This window comes from Heterocephalus glaber, unplaced genomic scaffold, assembly GCF_053883595.1.
Source record: "Heterocephalus glaber isolate CG9 unplaced genomic scaffold, H.glaber_assembly_v1.0 deba00001606, whole genome shotgun sequence".
Classification (NCBI taxonomy): domain Eukaryota; kingdom Metazoa; phylum Chordata; class Mammalia; order Rodentia; family Bathyergidae; genus Heterocephalus; species Heterocephalus glaber.
In genome coordinates this window covers 11,153,644-11,175,644 of record NW_028258377.1, presented here as the reverse complement: position 1 = coordinate 11,175,644, position 22,001 = coordinate 11,153,644, and the positions used below count along the sequence as shown (strand labels likewise).

Sequence of the window (22,001 nt, the reverse complement as noted above, 5' to 3'; positions counted from 1 at the left end):
TAATGTGGTAAAATCTCACAGCCTCGCTCCTCAGTCCATCGGGGACTTTCATCATCGCTGTGTCCAGTGGATCCATGCTGTGTCTGCCACCCTGCTGCTAACAGTAGCTATCCCATTTATTACACTGACTGTCAGGGTCGCTGCTTCTGGTCTTGTGGCCCTTATTTTACTTAGTAGTGGCCCCAAAGCACAAGATTAGTGATGCTGGCAATTAGCACAGTGGACCCTTGACTTACAAACTTGATCGGTTCCCGAGGGCTGGTTGTAACTAATTCACTACAGCTGAGATCTGGATGTTTACCTGGGTACACGCCATAGATAACAACAGGGAGATGAATCTTCCATTAACTTAATTAACCCAACTTGTTCGTAGGTCAGGCCAGTCCTAACTTGAGGGTACACTATATATACCAAAGAGAATCCATAAAGTGCTTCATTTAAGTGAGAAGATGATTGGATTTAGTAAGGAAAGGAAAAATGGTATGCTGAGATTGCTGAGCTCTATGGTAAATTGTTATTGGTTTACTACTGTGCCTAGTTTATAAGTTAAACTTTATCAGGAATGTATGTATAGGAAAATCATGTTATAGATAGGATTTGGCACTATCCATGGCTTCAGGCACCAGGAGTTACGGAATATATTCTCCTCAGATAAGGGGGACCCCTGTACCTCAGAAGTAACATCATAGGTTCGGGGAGGTTTTTATGAAGAAGGACAAGATGGAGACTGTGGCCTCTAAGAACACATCTTGTTAGATGTCCAAGTTAAAATAAGTTTGTTAAGTTAAAGCATAGTGCAAGTCATGTAATTATTCAGGGCCAAGTGAGTCATGCAGGTGGGCCCTAGCATTGATCCTGGAAACAGGCCATCGTGCTGGGCCGGCAACAGATGAGGGGCACAGGACCTGTCTGGACAAGGCCCTAGGCTTGGCTTAATGCCCTGCTGTGGCCATCTCAAAATTCTTAATTGTCCTTTCTTTCTGGTTTAAATTTTGAAAATTAGCCCATAATTGTAACATAATGGTGTGGTGCAGTGGAATATTTCAATATATGTATGTAATGTGTAGTCATCAAATAAATCAGGATAATTGGCATATCCATTACCTCAAACACTTACAATTTCTTTGTGTTGGAAACATGCAAAATCCTCTCTTCTAGCTATTTGAAATGTGTAACAAATTATTCTTATCTATAGATTTATAGTGTTTGAAGAGGGACCATGCATCTTTTCTTTTTTTTCTTTCTTTTTTTTTTCAGTTTGTTTTGAGACAGGGTCTTGCTATGTAATTCAGAATGGTCTCAAACTCACAGTGATCCTCTTGCTTCAGCCTCCCGAGTGCTGGGATTACAGGTGTGTGCCACCATGCCTGACCCTATGCATCTTTTCTTTTGGACCAGCCCTTGCAAATTATGTAGCCAGTCCTGACCTTCGTTCTGTGTGACCAGGAGAAGCTCTTTGCTAGTGGTGGGGTCTGGACCTTGGCGGATGAGGTGGGAAAGATGAGCTGCAGAGCTATACTGAGCTTGAGGTTGTGGCTGTCCTAGTATCCAGCATGGTACAGCACCAAGTGCCTGCTCAGGTTGTGCTATGGAGTGTCAGAGACTGGACACATGCATCCTAACTGGAGCCCTCTTGAAAAGAAGTGGGGCTCCCAGGTGATGCTGCCCATGGACTGGGCTGCTCTGTGAGCAGAGGAGCCTGTGAGAGCCATAACCACAGGACCTGCTTGGAAAGGCTGCCTCGATTGGGCACTGGGACCACGTTTCTTTCTGGAATGTGCTAGGTGGACACTTCACAGGCCTGCTGGGATGATCAGAGGAGAAGAACCCCAGGAAATGTCTCTGTAATCACAGAAAAGGGGCTTCCTTACTGAGCTCAGAATATCCCTGGCATCAGGGGGTCCTCATGTGGGGTTTGGTGAAGTCTGGGCATTCAGAGCCCATTCTCAGTGGTCTGAGGAGCAGCAGTCTGTTGGAGGAAAGGGTCTAGGGCCTCCAGGGAAGCAGCACACTTAGCAAATTTCTACTCCCTGTGCGCATTGACAGACTGGGCTTAGATTCCAGGCTTCCTCTACTTACCCACACTAAGAGGTTCGCTTATGTGGGTATCTGCAGTGCAGCACAGTGCCAGGGTGGTGGGTGGCCCCTGTCAGAGGTGCTGGTACTCTGGGGACTTGAGGAGTCAGAGAAGGGAGGCACCATCTGGGCTAGCAGGGCTAGGCCAGAGTATGCCAGCACTAAAAATACAGACAAGCAGGGAGCACCCAGCAAGGGCAGAGAGGGCGGAGAGGGTTGTATGTTTAGAGTGAGCACAACAGTGGAGGGGAGGCTGGAGACCGTAAAGAGCACAAGCATCCTGTGCACCTGCTGTCTTGCCAGCAAAAGAAGGGGCCTTTGAGCTGCACACACTGCAGTCCCCGTTACTCAGGAGGCTGAGACAGGATGATCACAAATTCAAGGCCAGCCTGGGCAACTCAGTGAGACCTTATCTCTAAATAAAATTTAAAAGGGCTGGGGATCGTAGCTCAGCACGCCCTGGGTTCCATTCTCAGTGCCACAGGACAGAAAAAGCAAAAGGTCTGGGGGAGAAGGGGCTTTTGCATTGGAGGTGGCAGGCAGAGATTTTATGCAGATCCCTGCTACCTGGTCCTATCTGGGACTCAAGCAGGGTTCAGGGCTTCCAGGAGGAGGGGCCTGGCTCTCTGTCCCCTGCCCGGGTATGTGTCATCCTGCCAGCATTCTCCTGCTCTGCTCCCCTGGCCCCCTCTTCTTTCTCTGGAGTGAAGGGAAAGGCTGCAAACTCTAGCCCAGTGTGGTCTCAGGGCCCCCCGCCTCCCCCGAACCTCTCGGAAGAAGGGCTGTGCAAGCCCAGCTGCTGGAGAGAAGGGTCCTCTGTGACACTGGGCAAGTTTCTTAACCTCTCTGGCCCTCAGTTTCCTTAGAAATGAATGTGGTATAACTTGGAGTTGCCAGGACAAAAGAGAGTATGACAGAAAGGGCTTGTGGGAGCACCCTGATAGGACCGGGCACTTGCTGTGTGAGCAGTCAGGAAACACGCTGCAGAGGAGAAGGGGATGCAGGTGAGCAGCTCCTGGCTCCAGGCCTAGAGACAGGGCGCCTTGAGCTGCCCTGTTGGGGGTGGGGGACAGAGTCCAGTTTCAGGGCCTGGCTGACTTCGATACAGGTGGGACACAGGGAGATGGGTAGTTTATGCAGAGTGCAGAGGGGCCTCGTCTTGTGACGATTAAAATAGCTCTCATTCCCTAGATGCTCACCATGTCCTGGTGTCCTCGGTGCTTTACGAGTTCTATGAGTCCCCAGAAGTGTATTAGGTGTGCAGTGTTGTCATGTCCATCCTGCAGAAGTGGAAACAGAGCCTCAGCACCCCCAGAAGGCTGGCTCCAGAGTCTCACAACCTCGCACTGGGTACTTCCGGCCTCTCCCTGAACCCCATGGGACCCTATCTATGTGACCCTCCAGTCCTGTGTGCCTCCACCTGCCTCCTCTGACCAATCTGCCACATGTGTGGGAAGCATTAATCTCCAGGCCTGCCTTCCTGTCATCTGGGTGGGACAACAGCCCCACATATTCCGCAGAGGTGACAGTGTCTACAGATTTGGGGAACACCTCTTTCCTGCTAATACATTTGTCTCTGTTTATTCAGAATGTGGTAAATATTGTACTGACATCTAAGCTGAATTGAAAACAAAGTCAGGAGTCTAGAATGTTGGTACATTTCAAATATATTTTATTACTTTTCTTTTCGTCTTAGAAAGAGTATGAAAGCTGCATGCAACGCTAATGATCTCTGACATTTACATAGCATATAACACAGCAGGATGGTGTGGCCTCTACTGAAGGGCAGCCTATGGGGGGCACTCTGCAGAAGATATGTACAAAGGAAAAGGTGCTCGGGCATCCCAGCTTCCAAACCAGGACATACTGGTCCTGGTGAGCTGCATGGGGAGCCACTAATGTACTGCTGCTTTAGTTCTGCAAGTTCCACTGTGTGGAGGGAGAGAAACACACTTCGAAGGTTTTCCCTTGTCAATAGATTGTGTGTCTCTGGTTGCGTGTTGTGCACATATTGTAAAATGTTTGTTAAAGGGCCGGGGATTTAGCTCAGTGGTTTCGCCGTCTGCTGCTCAAGCTCAAGAACCTGAGTTCGATCCCTGGTACCAAAAAAAAAAAATGTTTGTTAAGGTTTTCGCTAACAATGGTAGGAACTTCACGTGCTTCTGAAGCATTACAAAGTGAAGCAGCAAACCTGTCAGAAACCCTCAGGTTGGAAAAAAGATCCAACACCTCCTTTAAGGGTCACTTGCCTTGCCCCCACAGGATCTTGGAAATGTTTCCTAGACTGAAAAAAATGAACTGGAGGGATGAAGCACATTTCTCTGGCAACTAAATTGAGTTCCTCTAAGCACAGATGCAGAGAGACCTGCTCCCGCTTGCCCGGCGACAGGGGCCACTGCGGAGTCAGTCACACTGCGGCTGTGATGGACCTAAGCCCAGGAGAGCCTGGCAGCTGTGCAGAAGGCGCCAGGCCCTCTGGGCGGAAGCTTCCCCAGCTAGGGCTGGAGCAGCACTACAATGAAATGTCTCAACCAAGCTCATTGTTCCTCCCGGGCGCTTATAAAGCTCAGATGTGTAGCGATGTATGGACAAATACAAAAAAGCATTTTTTAAAAAGGAAAGGCATGAGTTTCCCCCCATTTCAGCAAAAAAGCCGCCTGTGTTGATGTCTGGAGCGCAGGAGAGCTGGGTCTCACATCTGGAAGCCTTTCGCACACAGCTATAAAATGTAAAAACTGACCCTGGGTAAAAAGTGCTTCATAACAATATATAATTTGTGTCTTATGCCTGTGAGAAAGAAAGGTTTTTTTATTTAACCAGCAAAGTCCTTTGCTCAAGTCTTGCAACTGGTCTGGAGTTTCCTGTCAGAGATTTTTCACCCTATTCTTCGTAGACCCTGGGAAGAGAAAACACAGGTGTTAGTGGCTCAGGACCTGATGCAGGCTGCTCATAGCTGCTGCCGAGTGGCTTCATTTGGTCCTGTGGGGTGCACCGACTTTGGCTGGGGGTGTGGGAGTGGCATCTCTGGGGACATGATTGTGATCACAAGGGCCACAAAAGCTCACATGTCTGGATTTGCCCTTTCTAATCAGCTTTCCCTCTACAGTCCCATTTTATATCCTCAAGGACCTGTGGCAAGAACCCTCTTGTGTGTGGGGGAACTGAGGCCCAAGACCTAAGATGTGCTTAGTGACCATGGATGGTCGGCGGCGAAGGAGCCAAGACCTCTCTAGCACCTCCTCCTTCCATTCATCTGTACAGAGTCCCTCTCTTAGAGAAAATAGCCACGGGGTGGTTATTCGCTCTCTAGACTTCGGCTTGTCCTCCTGAGAAACGCCAGTTCCAGAAGCCCGAGGGCTGAGGAGAGGTCAGCAGCCTGGGACTCTGCCAAAGGGGCCCGTCCGTGCCCCTGAGCACTTCCTCTCTCGATGTTGCCTCACCCTACTAGTTAGGCATCCATGAGTCACCTTTCCCCTCACTCCCAAGGTGGCTCCACTTAGGTTTTTATATTTCTTCCAGCTCTGTCCCGTGGCTGCTCCAGCTCCATACTTAACACTCTGACAGTCCATCATTCCCTCTGCCTTGCTCTTGATTTCTGAGACCACCAAATTACATGTTGAAGTAGAAAGCCTGATGTGGCTGTTTCCTGTGGCAGCCAGAAGCTCTGGTCTCTGAGATGCTAGGAACTCCTTTGTCTGGCCTCACAGGCCTCACCCTGCCTATTTCTTTCTTTCCTCTTCTTCCCTCTTCTTCCTTCTTCTTTCCTCTTCCCTCCTCTCCCCCCCCACCCCATTTCTGGCCCACCAGGACTTCAAACAGTTCCTTTATCTCCATTCCACATTCATTGGGACATTTTTATCTCTTTTCGGGGGAGGAGTAGAGAAAGCACGGGCACGCCCTTTCCTTCCTCTCTTCACACCTCAGCACCCGAGAGGGGAGGATGAACCCAGGACCAATGAGGGGAGGGCAGGTCTGGTGACAGAGAGGTTCTCAGTGTGCTCATCTGTGCACTTTGCAGAAGTGGAAAAGCAGGGCTGCAGTGAGACTCACAGGCGCCTCCTTGCCTTCAGAGCCACAACCCAGGTGCAGAGTGAGGGGCAAGGTGGGCCAAGGTGTGAGTGCCTCCCAGGGGCTGAAGCGAGATGTTCTCAACCCATTAGCTGGCTCTGGGTTACCTCATTCCACTCTCGATGACGCAGGGCTTAGAGGGTGGCAGAGAGCAGAAAGGGCAGGTCCTGCTGTTGTTGTGTGAGCTGCGTGTTCTGGGCAGAAGGAGGGCGCCATTCCCATCAGATATATAGAAAATAGTCTCACCCTCATCACTTCCATTTCAGGCAACTGCAAACAAGGCAGTTTTGGAGGCAGCAAAAACAGGCTCAGGTGCAAGAGCTGTAGGAAATCTGGTCACAGGGCTGGGCCTGAGGGGGTGGCGCCTGGCCAGGTGGTGGGAAGGGGAGCCCAGTTACCCACTGTGGCTGATCCTCTCGCCTGGGGGCCTGGCTTTCTGCCCTGGCTTTGTCCTGTGCTCCCAGAGAAGTTAGTCTACTCCCAGTCCCACCTTGGTTTCCCCCTTGTGTATGATGAGGTGCTGGCCCTGGGAAAGGTGACAGTGGGCCCTGCAGGTTGAAGGAGTGGGCCATTGCTAGGGCAGCTCACCTTTACATGGTACAGGCACCTGAGAAGTGGCCCCCTTCCAAGTGTGGATCTAGACCCCAGGGCTCAGAGCTAGGACTTTCTGACTATGGGAAAACAGAGCCCAAGGGAAGCTGGGGTTTGATCCAGGGCACCGGTGCTCTCATCTCTGCTTCCCCATTGAGTAAGAGTGTGCTGGTTTAAAGGTTCAGACCCAATGTCCCTTCTAGCACCTGCACAGGAAGGAATTTATCCACTCTCTGAGCATCATGGGGCATCCTGGGGAGAATAGTCGGCAGAGTTACCCACATCATTTCCTGGGTGCACTCACAGTTTTGTTTTGTTTTGGTACTGGGGATCGAACTCGGGAACTTGTGCTTGTGCAGCAGGTGCTGGAACCCCTGAGCTAAATCCCTGGCCCTACACTCACAGTTTTGTGGTTAACAAAGTCAATAAGCGGCCACATTTCACCCTACAAGATCCACAAGGGACAGCCAGGCCAGGGGTTTGCCCAGCCACTTGACAGCTTATGTGACTTTAAAAAACAGCAATTAAGACTATAATATGAAAGTTATAACGAAACAGACTTTAGGTCACAAAGAGATAAATCTTTACTATGTATATCTGTCCAAGAGAGCAGCAGCCTGCTTCATGAAGTGGTGAGCTCCCTGTTCCTGGGGGTATGCAGGCAGTGCCTGTGGAGATTGCGGTGGGCATTCACATATTGAATGGGGTTAGGCGACCTGATGTGGAGGACCCTTCTCCTCCTAAGAGCTGCAGTCTGCTCTGGAGGAAGGGTGGGAGGCCGAGAGGAGGTATGCATACCTGCGCTTCTCGTTCCAGGCATTGTACCACTTGATGAAGCGCTTGGTACTCTGCAGCTTGGGGTGCAGGCAGTGTTCCTGGCCACGGTACCTGGACATACTCTTGGTGGTGATGCTGAAATGGAGAGGGGGCGTTCAGGGTTGAGATGTGGAACAATAGCCCTCATGTGGCCTCCTCCTTCCCTCAAAGGCTCCCTCCCTGGTGAGCTTTGTGGTGTCTGTTGTCCCCTCCATCTCTGACTCCATATTAAGGCCTAACCCTGTATGGAGAGAGTGGCCTCCCTTTCCCCCTGGAGCAGTTGGGGTCTGCCTACTGCACACCCAGCAGTGTGTTGTTTCCAGGGCTTAGGGCTCACTTGGGGAATGTAGGTCTGGGGATTCTCCTAGGGATCTGGAGGCGTACGCGCCAAGGCCTCTGCCCTTGGATTTCAGAAGCTCCACCATGGGGGTAAGACATGTCTGGTCCTGCAGACACTGACCCCTCACCCCCAGGTCCCCCCACCTGCCGCAGATTGTCCCAGGGTTGGGCATTTGCTGATCCTGAAGCAAACTCTTGGCCTTGAAGCCCATTTTGATGCTTGAGTGTGAAGTCCAAGTTATCTTACCTTTGGGCAGAGAAATAAAACCTCCCTTCTCCGTAGCTCAAAGGTCTCAGGTATCTCTCAGCCTGTTCTGATACTGGGTGGATTCCTAGCCATACAGTAGGTAAGCATGAGGACCTTGTACAGAGTGCAGGGGCTTGGGTTTGAACCGCATATTTGGCTGGTCCCTTGGATAGCCTCTCTGAATCTGTCTCCCCATCTGTAAAATGGGTATAATGATAAAACCTACCTCATAGGGTTATTGGGATGATGAAAGAATGTAATATGTGCAGAGTATATGATACCTGGGAGAGGCCCAGGGAATGGTTACTGTTATTAGTAATTGACCAAGGGGGCTGAGACAGCCAAGGGGAAAGATAAGCCTTAGTGTGTGAGCATTCTAGCCTGGAGGGAAGGTGAGCTAGTGCTGGCCAGAAGGATGGCAGGAGTTAGGCGGAAGGATGGTATTCAAGAATGGGGGATCACCCTGCACAGGTGGAAAGTGCCAAGTTAGAGGTGAGGATGCCATCTTCTGAGGTTCATAGAAGAGTAGGTGGAGGTGAGAGGGGAAAGTGGGAAGTGAGGCAGAGGTGGCTAGTTCCCACAGGCTACCAAAGATGAAGTGTCAGGGCTCATGGGTCAGGTTCTAGAAGGGGGCAGGGTTGCCATGAACACAGCCTCCCAGTCAACAAGGAGATGAAATGGGATCTTGCCACCAGAAGAGACCTGGGAAAGGAAAGGGTCTTCTGATAATGCAAGGTGACTGGGCCCTGCCTTCCCTGGAGTTCTCCCAGAGAGATATGTGGCTCTTTCTGGGCTTGAGTGTGGAGCCAGCTTCAGAGTGAAATGAAGCTCACCTGCCCCCACCCGCCCCCCGTACCTAGTCACCCTCAGGAACCCAGCACATGGACTTTCCTCTAGACCTGCAATGCTGCTTATGCACTTCGAGTGAAATGACATGGCAAAGCCTGATAAAAGTCCCCTTCTCAGGTCAATGTGCAGGTTGAGCATCCCAAGTCCTGAAGGTCAGGAAGAGCAGGAAAGCACACTTAGCCCTCCAACCCTGGTGCTCACATCCTGCATCACAATACTGGGATTATGAAGATCAGTTGTGGATTGCAGACAGGAAGATTCAGGATCTCAGCAACTATCAGAAATTCTGGATCTGATGTCCCTCTCTCTCAGCCGTTCTGGGATGTTGAGGGTTTTTGAGGCAAAGCTCAGGGACGTAAGACATAACCGGCCTGCCCTTTCTAGAATTTGGACTCTTGTGGCCCCTTCTGGGTGCAAGGGCTCCTACTTGTGAAGATACGCTGCTGCCCGCCCACCCCACCCCAGCCACAGACTGGAGATGTCTGGGTGACTCAGGGTGAACTAGAAAACTTGCTTTTGTTCAGCTTTTGTGGCTGAAAACCTGCTTTGGCAAAAAATGCTAGCCTCTTGTCTGATCTAGAAAGTCTGAGGAATACAAGAAGGGAGAGGAGCCTCCGCTCTTAGGGGGTGGGATGGGGGTGGGGGGCTCCAAGAGTCAGGGAGGGTAGGAGAGGGTGGCTGGGTACTGATCTCAAGAGGCCCCTGCACGTTGTCGTTGTCACAAGGCTGCATACAGCCTTCTCATGCACTTGTTTGGCTACTGTTTCCCTCTATATGCAGAGATGTTTAGCCAGGAAAAAGAGTTAAGTCTGTCTGGTGAGGGATTCTGTCCTTTTGAGATGCCACTGCACCCCATACCCTGCTTTTGTTCCCTACATGGTCTCAGAAACAAATTTCCATGTTCCCTGCTGTTTTAAATCCCCAAGCTGGAAGTGCTGAGGGGCTTATGGCCCCTCCTCTACCTCTTTTGACTCCCAGCCCCCACCTAAAAGGATTTTAGGGCAATTTGTATGGACTTGGTCAGCAAAGCAAGGGACAAAGATAAGGGGTTAATTAAAATGCCTATGCAGGATGGTGTTAGGGTCAGCTTGGGTCTGGAGGCTTTTTCCCCTCACTTCAGCCTGCAGCCCCAGGTGGTAGCGGGGTGTGGGCAGTACCCTGCCTTTGTAGACTCTGTGAAGGCCTTTGGGCAGCAGGGCCAGCCGGGGGAAGGCACTTGCCCAGACTGAGAATAAAGTGTGTCCTGTTTCTGGGGGAGGGGAAGAGGGGCCAATGGTCCATGGCAAATATTTGGGAGCTGCTTTGCCAAGGGCTCGTGTCCTGGCCGAGAGCGTATTGGTGGGGAAACAGTGGTGCTGGCCTCAAGTGGTTAATTGGGAAGGCAGAGCAGCAAGGAAACTCAGTGTTCTCTCCCTCTGCCCCAGTTTTTAAATCATCACCGCATCCCCACCGGCAGGGCTAAGGTCTCATGGCACGTTAACCCCAGGAGAGGACTTCCTGCAAGACTGCAGGGGCTCAGGACCCACAAGGAGTCCAGCTGCTGAAGGAAGAGCTTGGAGTTCTCACAGTGAAATCCCTAAAAGCCAAACAAAACAAAACAAAACAACCCCTCAAAATCAACCAACCAACCAAACAAAAAACCCCTGGCCATCCTGGTGGACTGTCCCGGGTTAAACAAAGGCTCTGAAAGGAAAGTTGACCGTAAAATTTGCATTATTCCTCTCTCTGGTGCAGGAAGGCAGCACACCCCACAGTTTGGAGGTCAGTGTATTCTGAATGATTCCAATCGAGGGGTTCCAGCCATTGATCCCTGATTGCCCTAGCACCCTGGGCAGCCTGGTGCACACACTGAGGCTGACAATTGAGTCCCGGCCACAGTGGACTCAGATGCTGTTCCTGGAGCCCAGGACAGTGACCCCCTTTCATGACTGTCCAACCAGCGTCCTAAGGACTTGCTGGGCCATGACAAAACTTTGCCAAGGACTTGATAAAGGTAGAAAGAAATGTTTGCCAGCCTGACCCAAACCCAGGGTGCCCTCAGGATGGGACACCCTGGCGGTGAGGAGCAAGGACTCACATAACCATCTTCTCCTCGCAGTGCGGGTACTTTGGCTTCATTTCTAGCTTCTTCACGTCACTGTAGCGGATCTTAGGGCCCTTCCGAGAGCACTTGCATTTGGACCCTGTGGGAGAGGGCACGAGAGCTGCTCAGATGGCCGGGGTGTCCTGCTCCACGTCCGTCTTCAGAGCCCACCCAGACTCCCCTGGATCCCAGGATGGCTAAGAGCTAGTGTTTGGGTTCTCCGGGATGGGATCAGACGCTGACAAAGGGACCTCCCCGGACTCACCCTCCACGCGCGCGGCGCACAGGGCCAGGAGCAGCAGGAACAGCGCGGCAGCCAGGAGCCTCATGCTGGCCAGAGGGGTGCAGCCCAGGAACAGAGACACCGGGACCGTGCCGCGGACGGGGACTGGTCGGTGTGGCGCCCGAGACGCCGCCCGGGTCGGATCTGAGAGCTCAGAGCGCGCCTCCGGCCCCGGCTCGCTCGGGCAGCGCCCGTCGGTGGGTGTCCGGTGCTGCTGTCTTGTGCTGTGAGCAGCGCTTTGCGCTCTGCTCTGTGATCACTCCACAACTTCCCTCCGCCTGCCCTGGCCTCTTTTAAATCCGCTCCAGCCCTCGCAGCGAGCAAGCTCATTAATATGCAGAACCACTCGGTGACTCACTGAGATTTCTCAATGTGGTGGGGGGAGGAGACCTTCCCAGCCCGCCTGCCACCCGCCCTGGGACTGAATCGCGATCGCAGTGGCTCACATTTGGAGCCACGCGCGCACCCGCACATTCATGCACACGTGCTACCCTCTCGCGCGCATAACTGGCTCTCCAGTACACACTTGCACACCCAGCCCACAGCCCGCACACACTTCCAGGACAGCTGTTCTGCCTTGGGGAGGCTGCTGAGGGGCATTGCTGTTGTGATGCTGGTAGATCCCACTCTGGTCAGACAGGCCTGTTGTTCTTAGGCCCCAGGGAAATTCAGGCAGGGGCCCAGATGCTTGGGGAAGACCTGAAAGAATTGTGGAGCAAGTGCCAAGTGTGAGTGCCAGCAGACTTGACCCTAGGCCTGCCTGTAGGGCTAGCAGCCCTGGTGGCCAGAGCGTGGGTCTGGGGATCTGGACAGGCATTTGCCATAGGCTGTACAGCAGTAAGGCCATTGCCTACAGTCACTGAACCAATGGGGGTGCTCCTAGAGAAGCCTCTCTAATGTGGGTCTGTGGCCTGGTGGCTGTGTGACCTTCTGAGAGGTGGGAGAACCTGGGCGCTCCTCACTTTCAGGCTATTCTCCAAAGCCAAGCAGTGGCCCACGAGGGAGCCATGACAATGGTAACCATCTAGATACAGGCCCTCCCTTGTTCAGAGATTGTGTGAGGCTGCAGAGTATAGTGGTGTGAGACCAGCCATGAGGGCATTCCCACCCCGTTACTTACCAGTACAAGTGACTTCATCACTTGAAGATGTCTTTTCCTTGTCTGTGAAGTGTAGGTAGTCACAGTGCCTGTCGTAGGGTGGCTGTGAGAAGTACATGTTCTCACACATACAAAGTGCTGTAGTTAATGAGGTGCCTGAGGCATAGTGCTCAGGAAATATTACTTACTGGCTTCATTAGTACATATATTTTATATATATGAGCATTAGAATGCCACTTCCAAGTTGGCACTTTTAATTTCTCTCTTTAGCAGGTGCAGAAGCAAGCTTAGAGAGAAGCAACAACTTGCCCAAGGTCATAGAGGTTGGAAGCAGGTGACTAGGCCAAGAGGGTCCCTGTATATGTGGCTCCAGAACTGGGACTCCTGCTCTTGGTCCAGTCTGTGGCCTTCATGCCTGCTGGGCTTTCACTTGGTGGTGAAGAGATTTTGAGAGAGACCCAGAGACAGCTGGCGGAGCAACTCAGGCTTGCAGGGGGCTGGCTTTGGTTTCCAGGCCAGAACTTGCCCAGTTCTGTGCTGTCAGCCTGGCAGCTCTCTGGGAGGGCTTCTGGGGAGAATGGAGGACAGTTTGCTAAGTACCAACTTTGAAGATCTCTGCTGTCTCCTCCCAGCAGGAGCACATTTGCTGCCGAAGGCAGGGGAAGCTGAGCTCTGAAGACCAAGCAGAGCCCATGCCCATGGTTGTGTTTGTTCTTGAAGCCAGGCTGGCAGCTGGATGTTTGCATTTAGCAGAAGATGAGTGTAAAGCAATGATTTTTAGGCATTTATGTAAATTTTCAAACTAAAAGTTGATTTTTCTTAATACTAACTAGCATATTTGTTACATAAATATAAGAAAACACAAGCAGAAAAAACCTAAAAAATGCAAATAATTTCACCCACTCAGAGGTCTAAACCAAGATGATAGCAGTTGTAGCCTTCCAAACCCTTCTTTCTTGAGAGGACAAGGCTGCATGGGTTGTTTATTAACCTGCTTATTATACCTACCAGTATATTGCAGACATTCCTCAGGTGGCTAGTCTTGCTTCTACCATTTCTCTTTTAATGGCATCTTTTGCAGCCATGTAGTATAAAGGCTAAGAGGATGGTGTCTGGACACATACTGCCTAGGTGTGAATCTTAGCTATTAGTGGTGTGACTTTGGGCAAATAATTCTTTTCAGTCTTTATTTTTTCATCTGTGAGATGGGTGTGATTAATGGTACCTCAGGCATAGGGGGAATTAAATGAGATGGTGCATGTCAAGCTTTTTAATGTGGTTTCTAGAATAGAGTAAGTGCTCAGTCAGTGCTGACTATGGTTATGATGATTTCAGATACAGAGAGGATCCCATTGTACAGATTGCCATAATTCACTCATTACTGCCTGCTGGACATTTGGATTATTTTCAACCATACACTCTTATAAACAGTGATGTGGGACAAATATTCTTATGGCTTGGTTTGAGGGTAGCTTCTTAAAAATTGGGTATGGTCTTAGAATCCCTAGGCCATTGGATATGCCTGTTTTAAGGCATTTAATGCAAATCACTAAACTGTCCCCCAAAAGGAATTTCTTAACCACTATGCTTTCCCAGAGCATGTGAAATATTTTTATGAATGAAATTTTATTTTTAACATATTTGTTTCAATAGTACGTGGATTAATTAAGTGGGATCAAAGAAGACCAGGGAACATGGGTACTGAGTGTTTGTTTGAAATAGTAGGCCCTAAAAATAGGGACCAAAGTTCCCTGTTGGCTGGGCTAGACCGCAGGTTAGAGATGCCAGTTTTAATCCTCAGTCTATGTGTGCTGATCTCTGCTTTACAAAACACAGATAGATGTTGTATCTTGGCTGACTCTGCCCCTGTTCATGTGAGCTCTTCTGAAGGCAGCAGTAGAGGAAAGATGGGGTTCCCCACTGCTAGCAGGTCTCTAGGTGAGGCTGCCTAACTGGGCAAGGGAGGGTGCTTGCTCTTGTCATGCCCTCAGGGTGCAGACTCCACTGAGCCCAAGCTGGGGGGCTGGAGTGGGTGTGCAGGCAGGGTTAGCTGGGGATGGGAAAGCAGTTCTTTGCACGCCAGCACTGCCTGCTTCGAAGAGGTCTCCAGGGTACAGTGAAGGACAAGACGTATAGTCACTTCCTGGAGGGCAGCCTGCTGAGTGTGTGTGCATGCAGGTGCCCACAGCCTAACATAGGTGTGGGGCACAAGGGAAGGAGGACTTTCTTTTTTTTTTTTTTTTGGTACCAGGGATCAAACTCAGGTCTTTGCGCCTGCATAGCAGGCGGTGAAACCACTGAGCTAAATCCCCGGCCCAAGGAGGACCCTTTCAACAGGGGAAAATGGCCTGAGCCACTGGGCATTTGCTTATCTATTCTGGCCATACTCAGTGAGCACCTGCTGAATGCCAGGTGCTTTGCAAGGTGCTGGGAAATTAAGGTAGGCAGAGGCAGGTGTGTGCCTGTTCTCAGAGTAGTGAAATTGACATCAACCCACAACTGCAGGGGTAAATGTGGAAGTCCCACAGAGGTAAGTGTGATGGAGGAAGCTGGTTCTATGAGGCTCATCAGAGGATTTGGCAGGACAGACTGGAGACAGCTTCCTGGAGGGAGTGACCACCGAGTTGACTATAAAAGGTGAGGAGTTAACTGGGTGGCCATATGGCAGGGAGGCCACTCCTGCTCTTTACAGCCCCTGCTGCTCATTCAATGACCTCTTGCAGGGCCTCCCCTATTTAGGCCCTTTCTTGGCTCCTAATCTCAGGCGGAGTCCAAGGCAAATTCCCAGCAGTGCCTACCCCTGGCCAGTACCTGTCCTCTTCCTCACTGGCTGTGCTCAGCCACACTGCCTTCTCTGACCACTCAGACACACAGACTGTCCCCATCTCAGGATCTCTTGCTTCCTAGTCCCTCTGCCGGCACCGCTCTGCCCGATGTCCACAGGAAGCCCTCTTCTTTCTGACCCTCAGTACCTGTATCCACTTTTCAGACCATGAATCCTAACTGCCCTCAACAGCTGTCACACCCCAAACTGGGATTAAACCCAGGGCCTTGTGCATACCAGGCACGAACTCACCTCTGAACTAAATTGCCAGTCCTTTTTATTTATTTTTAAATTTTGACACAGGATCTCGTTAAGCTGCCCAGGCTGGCCTTGAACTTGTAATCTTACTGCCACTATGCCTGGCAACAATCACTCTCGATGCCTATTTCACTTTATTCATTTCACATACAACCACCTCAGATTGTGCTTGCTGCTTTCACATTATTTGGGGGTGCATCATGGGGGATCCTGTGCTCTGCAGGGTCCTCATCCCCAGTGCCTACAGCCATGCTTTTCCCTATCGGTTGGATAAATAGGGGATGTTTCAGGCAAAAACCCAGTCGTGTGAAAGGACAGTGCTGAACCAGGCAACCCAGACTGTAAGGTCACGTGTCAGAAAGTGTTTATGTGCATGCACGTGGAGGGATGGCCATGCAGACCACCTTCCCAGGGAAGCCAGTTGTTCTTTAGAGCATAGCATTTGCTTTAGCAAAACAGTGCCTGGGAGCAGGAATCAGAAGGTGCCTTTCCAGGAAATCCCACAGGTCTCTGTTTACTCCTCAATCTGCTGGGCAGGCGGGGCTTGACTGGTTTCCTGCCTTGTGAGCTCAGAGACACCCCCACCACCCAGTTCTCTACCTGACTGACCTTCTTCTCAGAAAGGGAGTCCTTCTTACTTCCCCGATGGGACAGGAACTGCAGAGTCCAGAACTGGTAGGAGCTGAGGACCCATCTAACCTCATTGTACATATGAGGAAACTGAGGCCCAGGAGTGAGGTAAGATTTCACATGAAGTCACCCAGGGGATTAATGTCACCCAGGCCTCCTAGCTTGTGTCTTGTCCCTGCATGCTTATGCCAGAGAACTAGGTCTACTCCTCAATCTTCACCCCTCCATCTGCCTGGAGGTCTGTGCTGCTGGGACCTCCTCTGCTGGCTCTCCTCTAACTATATCCCTGCACCCTGACCCCTTCCCAGGGCCTTGCTTTGCAGCAGGCACGGATGAAGAGCCAAGGTTCCTGAGGACAACTCCCGTCTTGTTCTTTACACTGGGAATATTTAGGAGCTCTGAGCAACTTACACCCTGAGGAAATGATACAAGGGGCAGCCAGGTGGCAAGGGATTCAGCTCGAGATAAGACAGGGGCCCCTCTACTCAAATGGGTAGAGGAGGGTATGTGGGAGTCTCCCAAACATGGGCAAAGATGCTAGCAGCACAAAGAGAGACCAATGGGCAGGATTAGTTCTGCCATTTACTCACTCAACAATACCTCCTTGAATCTTTGCTATATGAAGAGCACAAGCAAAAATATTTTCAAAGATGGACAATTGAGGGGGAAAAGTGGAGAAAAGTCATTATATTAGCTAACTCAAAAAGAATGTGGATCTTTTTTTAGCATTCAAAGAAAAGCACATTAATACTATAGCATCACAGTATTTTGATTTTGGTCCTACCCAATAAGGAACTATTTAAATAGTAATAATCAAAGCTGATAACGGTCAAATGAAGGAAGACGTAAACATCAATGGTGGGACCATCAGTCGGTACAAGATTTGGGGAAATTATGTATATATTCAACTTGTCTAAAGTAGACCATTTTATCCCATCAATTAACTTCAGAAAATCTATTTAAAGTTCTGTAACGGGGGCTGGGGATTTAGCTCAGTGGTTTCGCTGCCTGCTAAGCAAGTGCAAGGACCCTAGTTCGATCCCTGGTACCAAAAAAATAGAAAAAATAAAACAAATAAAGTTCTGTAACAGAAATGCAATATGCAGATGTTCCTTGTTAAAAACAAAGCACAAAAATAAAGCAGATATTCCTTGTTAAAAATAAAGCACAAAATAAAGCACAAATAAAGTTACATGTATAACCATGGGGGATTAAATGGACAATGAAAAAATTAATGAAATATTATGCTGGTATGAAGACTTGTGATTGCAGTGATTGTGGAGTATTGTGCAGTCAGTGCTTATAAAATAATAACTAAGCAAACAGAGATAACAAGTACGTCAAACAGCGACCTCTGTATAAAGGATGGTGAAGAAAGGGCCACAAACATTTTCCTAGTGGTGAAACATTGGGCATCACTGGGAAGATTCTTTCCTGGCTTTCCAATTTATGAGAATGTTCTTATAATAGAAACTCAGGAGCATTCGATTCAGTAAAGCCTTGGGCAGCCTTCAAGTCCATTTACCTGACCTTGGTGGTGGGTGACAGGCACTTGAGCCCTGCCGAGGCAGAGGTAGAGGCAGATATTCTCCTTGGGGTTCAGGTGAGCCCTGTGCTGTGGGCCCAGGCCTTGTCTTGAGAGTTGTCCCCCATTCTACCCTTGATGGCTGTGTGGCTCATTCTGCCTTGCTCTGCCTCCTACCTTTACCTGCAGCTCTATGTGATCACAGCACGAAGGCTACACAGAGCCTGTCTCCTGTTCCCTGGGTCCCTGTGCTGCCCTTTGCCGGTCTGCACTAAGCCCACTCCTCACCCTGTCTCTAGCCACACCCTCTTTTCTTCAGCTTCTTGAAAGTGTAAGCTGCTTCCCAATGCAAGGCTTTTGATGACTGCCTGTGCTGCTGAGAAGGCTTTTCTTTGCCTCTGCTGGTTGCTCCTGTTTACCTTCCTGAATCTGCAAAGATGTCATTTCACAGGCAAGCTTTCCTGACCCTGTGCATTTCCCTTCCGTCCCTTCCTAGCCTCTGCTGTTTGCTGTCCTGGCTCCTTTCCCTCTTCAGTACCTCTCCTTGCCCTTGTAAATGCTCAGGTGGAGTCTTCTGCATCAGGCCATGAGCTCCAGGCTTGCTCTGTGTCTTTCTTGGTTACTCTAGTGCTTCATTATGGGCACAGGGCTGCCATACTCAGTGCCCAGTGAAAGAGTGAACGGATGAATGATGACAAATTAAAGTGGATCTCACTTTATCATTGTCTGATCTGGGATTATGGAGCTAGATTTCCTGGTTGAGAATCCTATTCTACTCTGCACCTCTCTGTGCCTCTGCTTCCTCATCTGTAATCAGAGTGTAGAGGATAGTAATAAATAAATACATAAATAAATGGTAATAAATAAATAAAGAAGCGGGCCGTGATGAAATGAAATGAGCCAATATAGGACAAGCAGGAAGCACAATGCCTTGCCACGTGGTAAGTGGCCCATAAATGCTCATTCTTATTTTATTTTATAAATATTAAATCTCTTAGACTTTTCTCCTTCCTCTGTGGATTTGCTTGGTATTTCCTTTTACTTTATGTTACAAAATGCTTAGATAGCACTTACTGTGTGTCAAGGACTATTCTAAGTGCTATACAAATAACAAGTTATTTAATTCTCATAACAACCACATGAAGCATGTCAGCTCTGTGTTATAGATGGGGAAACTGAAGGTAGAGAGGATAAGTGTCTTGTTGCAGGCAAAGAAGGTAAGTATCCTGTCCCAAGTGGTAGGGCTGAGATTCACATCTGAGCAGTCTGGCTGCTCCGTGCTGCTCACACACCACCTTCCAGAAGGAGGGTGAGGCCTCTTCCTGTTGCCCCGCCTCACCTTTGCTTTCTTCTCCCTGTGCCTCAGCTCTTCCTCTTGCAGGACATGCCAAAATTTCCACCCAGAGCTCCCAGGGTTAGTAAAGAGCAATACAGGATATCCATGCAGTATTTGGGGCATATTTATGCTAAAAATTATTTATTGTTTTCTGTAATTCAAATTTGACTGAATGTCTTGTACTTTAACTGGCAACTCTACATGCAGTACCAGAGGGTGGCAATGTGGTTTGGGACGTCCTTCCTTCAAGGGGGTCTGAGGATTCCTCTGTGGTGATTCCAAGGCTCAGGTGTGGGCACCGCGCGAGAGAAAAGACAGGTGCGCTATTAACTTGTGGGCACTCCTATTGTGATGGAGAGGGAGGAGGACAGCAGGGAAAGGCAGTATGTGCTCGGTGGAAGGGCAAGGGTACTGTAGGGTGTCACCAGAGCATTGTGAGTGTGGGGCAGGAATCATAGCAGGACATATGGTGTGAGGCTGATTAAGTAGATCAGAGCCACTGGACAATGGGCTGCTAAGGAGGTCTGGTGGATGTCTCCCCTAAATTTTAAAGATCTGTAAGAGACTTTAGGCAGTAGCGTTTTGTGACTAGCTTTACCTTGTAGGAAGATCACCCTGGCTATTGGGTAAAGAAGGGATGGCAGAGAGGGGTTGGGAGACAATAGAAACCTTGGTCAAGGGAAGTTCTTGCCAAAGGTGAGAGGATAAATGCTTTGTCATCTTGTTTCTGTAATTCTTTGGCTACTCCTAAAAAACAATGCAGAAATGGAAAATTCTTTTCTTTTGGTACCGGGGATCGAACTTGGGTCCTTGCGCTTGCGCAGCAGGCTGGAAAATTCATTTTTAAGAGGGAGGTACTTGGGATGCTGGTGTCTGCAGAACTTTCTGTCAGTGGGGTCTCTGGTAGCCAGAGATAGGAGCACAGCAGGAGAGAGGAAGTGACTGGCTTTGGGGTGAGGGATTGTGACCAAGTTTCTTTGAAATCCATCTCAGGCAGACCAGCTACCCATTGTGCAGAGGATTTACCTGCCAGGTGAATGCTATCCTTGATTAGTCTCGCATGAGGAATTTTTTCAAGCAATGGTCTGAGATATGTACATTGCAATTTTTTTATTGTTGTAGTAACTAGTCATTGCTTCTGAACATGGCCAGGTTCTTAACAGTGAGCGACTTAAGGCCATAAAAGAATCGTCATAAACAGCTCTCTGGAGCCAAGACTGCAGCCCAGATTTTAAGCATATGATCAAAAGCAAGGCGGGGCAGCAGGAACCATAAATCCTCAAAGTGCAAAATCTGTCCATTGTGAAAGTCATGCTGAAGAGAAACCAGATGTGGATGCTAGAGAGAGCTAGGGCAGAAGGGAGAGGCTCTAAGAAAGGGCCCATGTGCAAGGTAGATGCCTCCCACTGTGCGCTGGCTGAGACAGAATCCAGGACTCCTGGCTCAGGCCATGGAAATAGGGGCAGGCTGTCTTCTGTGTGCCCTGACTGGGAGGTCCAGTGTCAAAGGGGAAAGGCAGAAGCCGAGGGCGGGCATGTGCTTGCTACTGCTCCTTCAGTTAGACTAACATATTTCACAGGGTTTTCCTGCATTTTTGTTCTTGAAGATCCAATATTTGGGTAGTTCTTCAAAAATATATTTGAGTTATCACAAATACACTAATTGTGTTTATCCTGTAGAAGGAAGAGTGTAAGGGATGCATGTGGAAATCCATTTGGAAGGGTAAAAAAAAATTGCTGGTCCTAGTTGCTCTCCTTGGCCTGCCATGGGGAATAGATTGTATCTGCATGCACAGATGTTGAGCCTCTGTGTGACCTCACCTAGGGCTGCAGAGGCTGTGGGCCATCAGCTCTCTTGAGGCCTCAGTGGAAAGAGACCCCAGGTCAGCAGGAAATATGGGTTCAGAGGTGGCTGTTGGGCAGTACTCACATAGGGCCGAGGAGAGCTTTCCTTAAGCAGGCATTGAGACAGAACTTAAAGGATGAGTGACTGACTATTTCTACAGGTAGAGGAGCGGGAGTGAGGGGACCCTGGGGACAGAACCGCAGAGCTGAAAGTTGGAGGTGATGGGAAGGCAGGATGTGTTGGGGTGGGGGCAACAAGGGGCTCATGGTGAGAGCCTTGAGTGCTGGTGCCAGGAGCTTGTAATTAATTGTACTGGAAAATTGAATTTCGTGCCTAGGTCTGCCTAAGGCCATTTCAACTCCTACTTCCCAAACAAAGAAGCAAACAAGCCAAAATAAGGAAAGAACCAAGCAAACCTCACCATTCTGAAAAGGGTGCAGCAGCACTGATGCTGCCCCAGGGCCCGTAGGAGCTTCCATCCTTTGGATCCAGTCACAGGGGCTTTCTGTGATGACAGTCTGGCCATACACCTGTGTATTCTCATCTTTGTTTGGCACATGTTATTTCATAAACATGCCCACCTCCATTTCATCCCCAATTTAAATACCTAAAGGACCCTGGGGTGAAATACAGACTTTCTGAAATGCCAGTAAGTCCCAGGTCAGGAGTTTTAAATTGGGGATTTACAAAAAGTCTCCCTAGCACATACCTGCAGCAGTTGGGAAGCTCACAAGGCCTTGCTGCCATTTCACCCAGCCACATGCCCCCCACACCAAGTACCATGACAAGTGAGCTGTGTCACCTCACAGTCTGCCCAGGCCCTGGCAGGTGGCTGAGCTGACAGCAGGCACTGCACTCAGTCCTGTTGGGCTCCAGGTGACTCCCTCAAATGTCAGCGCGCCAAAGGCCAGATACTACGGGAGACATGGTGGGGCTCTGGGTCTTGCATGGGCACCTGTTTTCAGTATATTTTGTGGTTGGCATGTCCCCAGTCCTTAGAGTTTTGGATGTCCTGCATGTTCTAACATGGAAGATCTTATAGATGCATTTTCAATCCAGTCTGCTGTCTTCCATGATGCCGTAAGTTCCCAGATTTGTCTTCATAAGAGGCAAAGATAGGGGCTGCCTTTCT

The 22,001-nt window shown here is 49.7% G+C and overlaps 1 protein-coding gene across 1 annotated transcript; it reads right to left on the bottom strand.

The window, feature by feature from the left end:
- Nucleotides 1-3,725: 3,725 nt before the first annotated feature.
- On the bottom strand, nucleotides 3,726-11,770 carry Cxcl14 (C-X-C motif chemokine ligand 14). The gene is made up of 4 exons (XM_004836209.4): nucleotides 11,335-11,770; nucleotides 11,064-11,169; nucleotides 7,534-7,647; nucleotides 3,726-4,972 (listed from the first exon to the last, which is right to left on the bottom strand). Exons 1-4 carry the CDS (start codon nucleotides 11,396-11,398, stop codon nucleotides 4,957-4,959), a joined length of 300 nt encoding a protein of 99 aa, XP_004836266.1. The 5' UTR covers nucleotides 11,399-11,770; the 3' UTR covers nucleotides 3,726-4,956.
- Nucleotides 11,771-22,001: the final 10,231 nt, after the last annotated feature.